This window comes from Tachypleus tridentatus, chromosome 9 (assembly GCF_004210375.1).
Source record: "Tachypleus tridentatus isolate NWPU-2018 chromosome 9, ASM421037v1, whole genome shotgun sequence".
Classification (NCBI taxonomy): Eukaryota; Metazoa; Arthropoda; class Merostomata; order Xiphosura; family Limulidae; genus Tachypleus; species Tachypleus tridentatus.
Window position 1 is genome coordinate 31,673,121 of NC_134833.1, and position 8,849 is coordinate 31,681,969.

The following is an 8,849-nucleotide window of genomic DNA, read 5'->3' on the forward strand; positions in this document are numbered from 1 at the left end:
ATTACCTTTTTCAATTATTTCCAAGCAATTCAAATATTGTTATTATGTTTTTGTTGTTAGACATAAAGCTCAACAAAGTGAGCTGTCTGTGTTCTGCCCACCACACACATTTTGAATGAAATTTAATCTTTACCATTATAATTAAATATTTATTCAACTCATGTGAGGATAATAATTCTTCAGCCATCCCCTAAGAGTATTCAATTAGATGAATGTAACTGACTAGTGAGTCTGATGATTGATTAATTAACAAATCCCACTAATTGTCAAGCTCTAATTCCCACACTAGGTCATTATTTATTACATGCTATCAAACGTTCCTGACTTCACTCAGATTATTAGATTGATATTGTTTGTATTCTGAACCTATACACTTTTGTTGCTGAACAACATAATATAAGAGTCACTGTTACCAAAATGCTCCAGAGTACATTAGTGATTGTTATAAAGGAATCACTTCTGTCCAATGTGGAGTTTGCTAGATTGCTTCATTAAAAAGATGCACTCATGCCTGCTCTTATGCATATGGATAAGATAAGTAACACCCAGATGCACACCCTTAGGATCGTATTGTAACGTGTAAATTTTCAGGTTTCTAAGTTTTTTTCACTCTTAGAGCTATGGTTGTCACACACACACAGACATAAATGCTTATCTATTTCTGATTTCTATTTCTAATATAAGGATTTTTTTTTTTCAGTTTATGCTAGCCTTCCTCATTAGAAATATGCACATGGATGAGTAATACCCAAATGTAAATCTATAGGATCTACTTAGTATGGATTCAGAATTTCAAGTTTCTTTCTTCTTGGAGCTGTGGTGGTCACAGTTCTTTTGTGTGGGTTTTTCATTAGCTTGCCTCATAAAAAGATGTGCATGCTCATTGATATGTAATTGTGATGCATACCTTTAGGATCCACTTGCTATGAGTGCAAATTTTCAGGTTTCAAGGTTCTTTTTCTCTTGAAGCTGTGGCAGTCACACCCAGCCACATCCTTTTATTATTATAGATATTTACTCATAATTTCTATTCACCACTAACACAACGATAAATTTCATTATTAAAATGCTAAACAAATAAATCTTAGAATCTTTTCTTCATCAACATTCAGAAACTAAGATTTATTTTATACAGTTGCTAACATCTGTTTTAGGTTTAGTTCCCAAGCTCTTCTTCTGTTATATACTAAAACAATCCTTAAGTTATCTTCTTGCTCTCAAAAGTGTGCACAACTTTCTAGATTTTATTTTATATTTCTTAATTGTATGTAAAAGCTACTTTTTCCATCCTTAACTTCAGCATCTAACCTTTCTTTTTGTGGTAAGCAAGCATACCATCTGTTTCTACTCAATTAGTTTATATGTATAGTTTTCTGTACATAGTGAACATGTATCCTTAAGCTAGTTAAGAGAGTTATTATATTTCTTTTGTTACAGTTACTTATGAAAGTAGGTAGGTCAACGAAGATATCACACATGGTTGGACATTTGACTGGTACATAAAAGTTGGTAAACTGACCACTCAAGTAATGATTTAAAATTTTCAAATAATAAGAAATATAGTTCATTATTTTTATCTTAATTGCACATATTGCATTTAACTATATTAAATGTAAATAATGTAAATAACCTTCATGAAAATAATAATAAGAGAATCAATTTATTTTCTGTTCATAGCTTCCTAACAATAAAAGTGTCAGTGCTGCATGCAATATCAACATTTTGACATTACATATCATAAATAAATACTACTAATTATATTAAATTATTATATTTTTTTAAATAATCTTCCATTATTATGAAATTATATTGTAAGTTTACAAAAATAACAGTTGTTGGCTGCATAAAATTGAAGTACACACTATAACACAGCATACACCACACCAAAATTCTTGGCAGGAGTTTAGGTTTTATAAACCTTGAAGCTGCGAGGTGAACTTTTGGATCTCAATATATGTTCAAAAACAATATCAATATTGCATAGTATAACATCCCTCACTTATAAATGTTTCAGTAGGTGGAGAGCAAGGATCCATTAGACTCATACATTAAACAGTATTAATATATATTTGCAAATTTTATAAAAAGTAAGAAATATTAAATTATGACAGTTTTTCTACTGTTTCAATTGAAAACTCAGTCATTTTGAAGTTCATTAACAGAACTGTAATTCCAAGACTCATCCATAAGCAGAGGGGAGACTCTGAAGCTTAATAATGAATCAAAAACCTATGTTAATACATAATTATTTATCAGTTGAACTATTTTTTATTTGCCAAAAAATAAGCAATGAACTGACCAGATGTATGAAATTATTTTACTTGTCAATTGACCTACTTGCCAACCCAGATGTCACTTGCACTTTCTCATGGGAAAGGTTGGTGTAACATCAAATATACTGTATAGAAACTGACAGTGATCTTTTCCATTGGCAAGTTGAGTGACAATGGATGGATACAATATTTCTTAATTTGAAGTAATTTTTGTTTTTAGTATATAATGCCATTTTTGTCTCAGTCTGAAACAGTTTTCAAAACAACTCAGAATTCATCAAAATTATTATCTTAAACATACAGTAAAACTTGTATTTCTTTCCAGTAATTGTGTATACAAATGCTTCTCTTTCCAGTTTTGTTTGTGCTTGAATATTTGGAATAAGGATTACACTACTGATTTAACTTGTGTTCATTTTCTTTCTTTGCTTCAAGCTCAGAGAAGATAAAAAAAAAAGTCTGATTTCTGTTCTGCAAACCATTTTATGGAAAGCCCCAATTATTTTACAGTTGCTAAACAATTACTCAATAGGAACTCAGTGAACTTAAAAAAACACTCTTTCATTCTCATTGCACCAGCACCAATTACCTGTCATCACTCAATTGATACAAAAGATATGTTATAATGTTAATATCCTAAAGTTATAGCCAAAACATTATTTAATTTAGCTTGAATTGTTTATAAATATGCTATTGCTGTGTTGATACTTTGCAAATTATTAAGAACTGATAAAACCTACTTATTTCACTGGTATATAAGTCTGTTTGCTTACTTTCTTCTGTTAATTTTGCATAATCAAGTTCTCTAGTTTTGTTAGGTTCCTGTAGATGTTCTTCCAGAAAAAAAATATTGGTATTTATATCATCCATAGGCATGTGAAAATGTTAGAAGGATTATGCTTAAGCTGGCTTCTTAAGCTCAATTAAGAATTTGTGCATAGAAGAAAATGAGCAAATTACACTATTTGTAAAAATCAAACTTTCTACCATAAGATCACAATTATATCATACAGCAAAGAAAATTCCATAAATAAACACTGTATGTTTAAGAATGAATCATTAAGAAACTGTAAGGGCCTGCTGGTTATGATGTATGAATCACAATCTGAAGTTCACAAATTTAAATCCTCATCACTGCACATGTTTTTCCCATATGTTTGCCTGAAAAAGAGAGAGAAAGAGAAATAGTGATACGGCTTCGTTAATTAATTGTTAACAAAAGATAGCTGTAGTAATACAAATTAAAATTCACTAAATTAAAATCGGACTATTCATGCAACACACTCACCAATCATACACTGCTTAGTGTAAAAATATACGTTATGTATCTGTAATGTAAAAAATTATATAATTATGCATTTTAAATAAAATGTCGCGATATAATAATAAAGCTGATGCAAAACTGTTCTATACATAACAACATACTGAGTTAGCTTTTCAAAACATTTTTTATTTAGACCAGTGTTGAACCAAAGTAACTATAATGTTAAGGCCTATATATGTTTATATTTTCAGCTTACTTGTTGCCATGACTAAAGTTAAATAGCGCTATCTGTATTACAATAGTTTTATTATTATTAAATTACACAAAAACAATGTTTTTATGATTACTATTTAACAATCTTTTCCTCGATGACAATAGACTAAAGTTTTATTACTTTGTTTATTTAGTTATCACCTTCATCTAAATATTAATTAAGCATTTGCAAAGTAAAATAACTTATAGCTCTCATAACCTATAAATTCTCAGATTAAAGATAAGTTACAACTTTCAATGCCAGTAAGTAAGAGCCATATACTGTGCCAATATCAAGTACCCAAAGAGTTTTGTTTTGCCTACCTGCTAAAATACTAGCACAGATAGCCCTCGAGTAGCTTTGTGCGAAATTCCAAAAACAAACAAACAATACTGTGCCAATATCAAGGATTTTGTTTTCTACCTGCTAAAATACTTTAGTGTAACGACCTTAACAAAATATACTTGAGAAAATAGCTGTAATTACTAGTCTTTATTGCAACAGTTTTAGTATTTATGTTTTAAATTTTTTATGCCTTGTGTGCTATTCATCATCACACAGCTATCTCAAAGAGTAAACGGTTAGGATTTCCTAACTGGAAATTCGAATAGCACCTTTCCAACCCACCAAAGTAGTCGAGAGGGGATACAAAGCCAAAAGATGTAAAAGAATAATAATCTTTACTGGCAAATAGATAAACACAATGCAAAACAAAATTAATGACAAGTGTTTGTGGTTGGTGTGTCGACCCGAAAGTATTAGTAATAAACTTTTATTCAAAGCTCTTATCGACCCAATATATTGCCGCTTTAAATTAATCAACCAAGAGTAAAAATGAAAGCCGAAAGTTATCTCAGGCAAAAATCCAAAAGTTAAGAATACACTTTCTTCGAGCAAATGGTATGTTTTAAAACGAACCATATCCAAGTTCACTTGAAGTTAAATTTTCGTTACAATTATATTTCTATTATCAAAACAAAAGTAACTCTCAAACCGCTAATTCATAATCCAAGTTAAACACCACTAAATGTTCACTTCAGATTTCACTATGTCGAAGTAAGAGGTATAGTTTTACTCTAACACAAATAACAAAAGGACTGAAAGTTACTTGTACAGGATCGAACCATGGTTTAAAACAAAAATATAATATAACTAATACAGCCTAGAATGAATACAAACGTACTTTATACAAGTGATTTTCATCCACTTAAATCGAGCACAAGGAATAAATGTTGTAGTTTATTATTAAACATAGTTACACAACGGGCTATTTGTGCCCTGCTCACCAGCTGGCTTCCAGCAGTATAAGTTCACAGACATACTGCTGTGCCACTGGAAAGCTGATAGAGAATAAAGTTTTTTTCTGAATATTATGTGCTATTTCTCCGCAATAAACTGGGTAAATTGTCAATCAATAAAGTCGCATCTTGTATGCACCAAAACAAATAGAGTTGAGGTGCCTACTTCAGCAGTTCACTTCATCCAGATTTGAAAATCTGAGAAAACAATAATTTCGAAAAAAGCTACATCTTAATTACACAGGATATAAAATATATGATACTCTGTACCATACTCATACTCATATGATATTATTACTCGTGTAAAGAGTTATGGGCAACACTTCGGTGCATAAATAGTTAATAAAAATACGTCTACAAAACCAAAATGATCTCAAGCAGTAATACCACGATTAATAAATATAGTTATTTGGAGTATTCATTATTAAGCTGATTTTGTACGCATTTACGTTTATCAACAACGTTTTTTAATACTCAATTTTAACACATATCACAACACTGAAGAACAAAACATAAATATTTGGTTTGAATTTTGTGCAAAGCTACACGAGTGCTATCTGCGCTAGCCGTCCCTAATTTAGCAGTGTAAGACTAGAGGAGGCATTACCACCCAATGCCAAGTCTTGGGTTACTCTTTTATCAACGAATAGTGGGATTGGCCTCCACACTAAATACGCTCACCCTTTCAGCTCACGGCTGAGATGATCATCACATTATAACGCTCCCACGGCTGAAAGGGACGAGCGTGTTTGGTGCGATGGGGATTCGAACCAGCAACCCTCGGATCAGAGATTAGGAGTCGAACACCTTAACCCACCTGGCCATGCCGGGCCGTCACTATAAGCTCTCTGATGTATCGCTAAGCACCAGATATAGGGTGGATTTATAATTAGAAAAATAAATTAGTTTTCTTAATCAATACTACAGGGCGTCCATAAATTATCTGGCCTATTTTAAGAAAACAATCATTTCAAAAATATTATAGTTAGAACACTTTGGTTTTATTTAATTTGGCAAAACTAGTTTTTTTTTCGTTTCTCTTGCATATACGTTATAGGAGCATCACTAGAAAAGTGTTCCCAAATAACACTTTCCCAGACAAAGGGATTGGTAGAAACGGATCAATATTCCATTGAAATAACCCCGTTTGATTTTTTTTTTGTGTGGGTTTGTAAAAGATCGGGTGTATTCAACATCTGGGTGTGGTATGGTGGATCTTCGCCACAGAATAATCGATGTAATAAGTAAAATGAGTATCAAAATAATAATACCTGGAGGTAGATTAACGTCTCGCCTAGACATTTTTCGAGAAACAGATGGTGTGCATATGAAGTATACTAAGACAAGTAAAAAATTTTTGAGTTTTTCTTAGGATTCTGTCTATATTTGTGAAGTTATTAATTTTTAAAATGCGTCAGATAAGTTACGAACACTACATATAAAATTTGTATGAAGAAGATATTCCTCGAATATTCTGAAATATGTTAAGAATATATATGTAAACCACTTGCTAGTATTTTTTGTAAGTTCTTGAATATTGAACATATTCTGGAAGTTGTTTAATATCATCCTTCTTTTAAAATGAGGTGATAAAAGTGTGCAGGTGATTATATAGTCATTACTAGTATTAGTCTTACATGAGTGGTTGAAAGTTTTATTTTGATAAAAGATGGCTTGTGAATATATTTAACAATATTTCATTAGATAGCACTATGTAACAAAATTTTTACTTTTTCTTGTTCCTAGGCAGAAAGTGTTATTTCCCAATTACTTATGCCTAAACTAAATGGAAAAGCCCAATTTTTCTCTTCAAATTTTGCTTTTGTGACCTGGGTAATGAAATTTTCAAATTTACCCATTTTCCAGAACATTCCAGGTAGATTCAGTGCTGAGTGGCTGTTAGAGAATTTTCTCAAACTTACAAGAATTTTCAAGAACTTTCTAGAATGTTATAGAACTCACTAGAATTTTCTAGAACTTTCCATAGTAATATATATATACAGGGGCTCACCACCTCAGTTTAGTTCTAGCTGCCTAAATGAACATACAGACCGATTTAATTTTATCAGAGATGGCATAAAAAGCTGCAAGCATTCTCTATACGCATTCTGCTATGTATGTGGCTAATTTATCAAGACAAGAGCGAAAACATACTGTGTGACAGCAGAATCTTTGAAATGTGTGAAGTGTACGAGGCATATTTCGGCATGCCTGTCGGGGATCAAAACAAACCATGGACACCTCATTTTACCTGCGAGCACTGCAAAAATTTCTAGAAGAACGGACAACTTTTGCTTGCTTGAATAGGAAGATTTTATGTTATACAAATTTTAGACTTTTTAAAATTTAAATATCTTTTGGTGCACCTCAAAGAGGAATACAACAGCATCAAGACCTTACTAAGTCCGCCATGGCCAGGTGGATTAAGGCGTTCGACTCGTAATCTGAGGGGCGCAGGTTCGAATCCCCGTCGCACCAAACATGCTCGCTCTTTCAGCCGTGGGGGCGTTATAATGTGATGGTCAATCCCACTATTCGTTGGTAAAAAATAGCCCAAGAGTTGGCGGTGCGTGGTGATGACTAGCTGCCTTCCCTCTAGTCTTACACTGCAAAATTAGGAACGGCTAGCGCAGATAGCCCTCGAGTTGCTTTGCGCGAAATTCAAAAACAAAACAAAAACAAGACCTTGCTAGAAGCCTAGAAGTATAATCAGTATGGCTGGGAGGTCATAGGAGACTTCAGAATGGTGGCATTCCTGATTGGTCTTCAAGGAGGCTTTAACAAATTTCCCTGTTATCTTTGCCTTTGGGACTGCAGTGACACCGAAGCGCACTACAACAGGAAGCATTGGCCACAACAGACCGAGTTCTCTGTGGGGAGGTACAATGCCAAGTGTGAGCCACAAGTGGACCCCCAGAAGGTATTGTTCCCACCATTGCACATAAAATTGGATCTTATGAAACAATTTGTCACAGCTCTTGATAAGGAGTCTGCAGCTTTCAAGTACCTTCAAGACTTGTTCCCTAAACTGTCTGAGGCAAAGGTCAAAGGTGGTGTCTTTGATGAACCACAAATAAAGAAGATCCTGGAGTGCACAGAATTCCCCAAGAAGCTCAGCAAAAAGGAAAACAATCTTGGGGCAGCTTTGTCGCAGTGGTTCAAGGCTTCTTGGGTAATCACAAGGCCGAAAATTATGTGGAACTGATTGAGGCTCTGGTGAAGAACTAAGGCAAAATCGATTGCAGGATGTCCCTGAAAGTCCATATCCTTCACGTTCATCTTGATAAATTCAAGAACATGTGAGCATACTCAGAGGAGCAAGGGGAGTGCTTCCACCAAGATATACTGGACTTTGATTGCTGCTACCAAGGAGCGTATGACAAAAACATGATGGGAGACTATATTTGGGGCTGATACGTGAAAGTGATTTACATTACAGTCGGAAATCTCGAGAAACTACTAACTTCTAAACATTTTTGTATAACGTTAGTATAAATACATGTAAATCTTGATACGTGTTGTTTTATTCAGACCTTATGTAAATGAAAATGTACAAGTTTGCCTGTTTTTACATAAAAAATAAGTTAATTTCTAAATTTCATTATCCAGCTCATAAAAGCAAAGCAAGGTTTGAACGTCCCTAATTTAGGAAAGACGGCCATTTTCTGCAACTGGGATTTACAACGTAAGCAATTGGCGCGAACCCGCGAAAAAACGCCTTAACACCTACTCTCCAGGAACAAAATGTGTGCAATTAAAAA

The 8,849-nt window shown here is 33.3% G+C and overlaps 1 protein-coding gene across 4 annotated transcripts in view; it reads right to left on the minus strand.

Moving 5' to 3' along the window:
- The window catches only part of l(2)41Ab (lethal (2) 41Ab), a 47,316-nt gene extending 43,638 nt beyond the window's left edge, over window positions 1–3,678 (minus strand). Inside the window, exons 1-2 of one of the 4 annotated variants that reach the window (XM_076453571.1) lie at window positions 3,562–3,678; window positions 3,047–3,434 (exon numbers count right to left, since the gene is read on the minus strand). In XM_076453571.1, the coding sequence (XP_076309686.1) occupies window positions 3,047–3,149 (103 nt within the window). In that variant the 5' untranslated portion in view covers window positions 3,150–3,434; window positions 3,562–3,678. Of the gene's footprint in view, window positions 1–2,337; window positions 3,435–3,561 lie in introns of those variants that run through there. The other 3 variants (XM_076453570.1, XM_076453572.1, XM_076453573.1) reach the window with 3 other exon arrangements.
- Window positions 3,679–8,849: the final 5,171 nt, after the last annotated feature.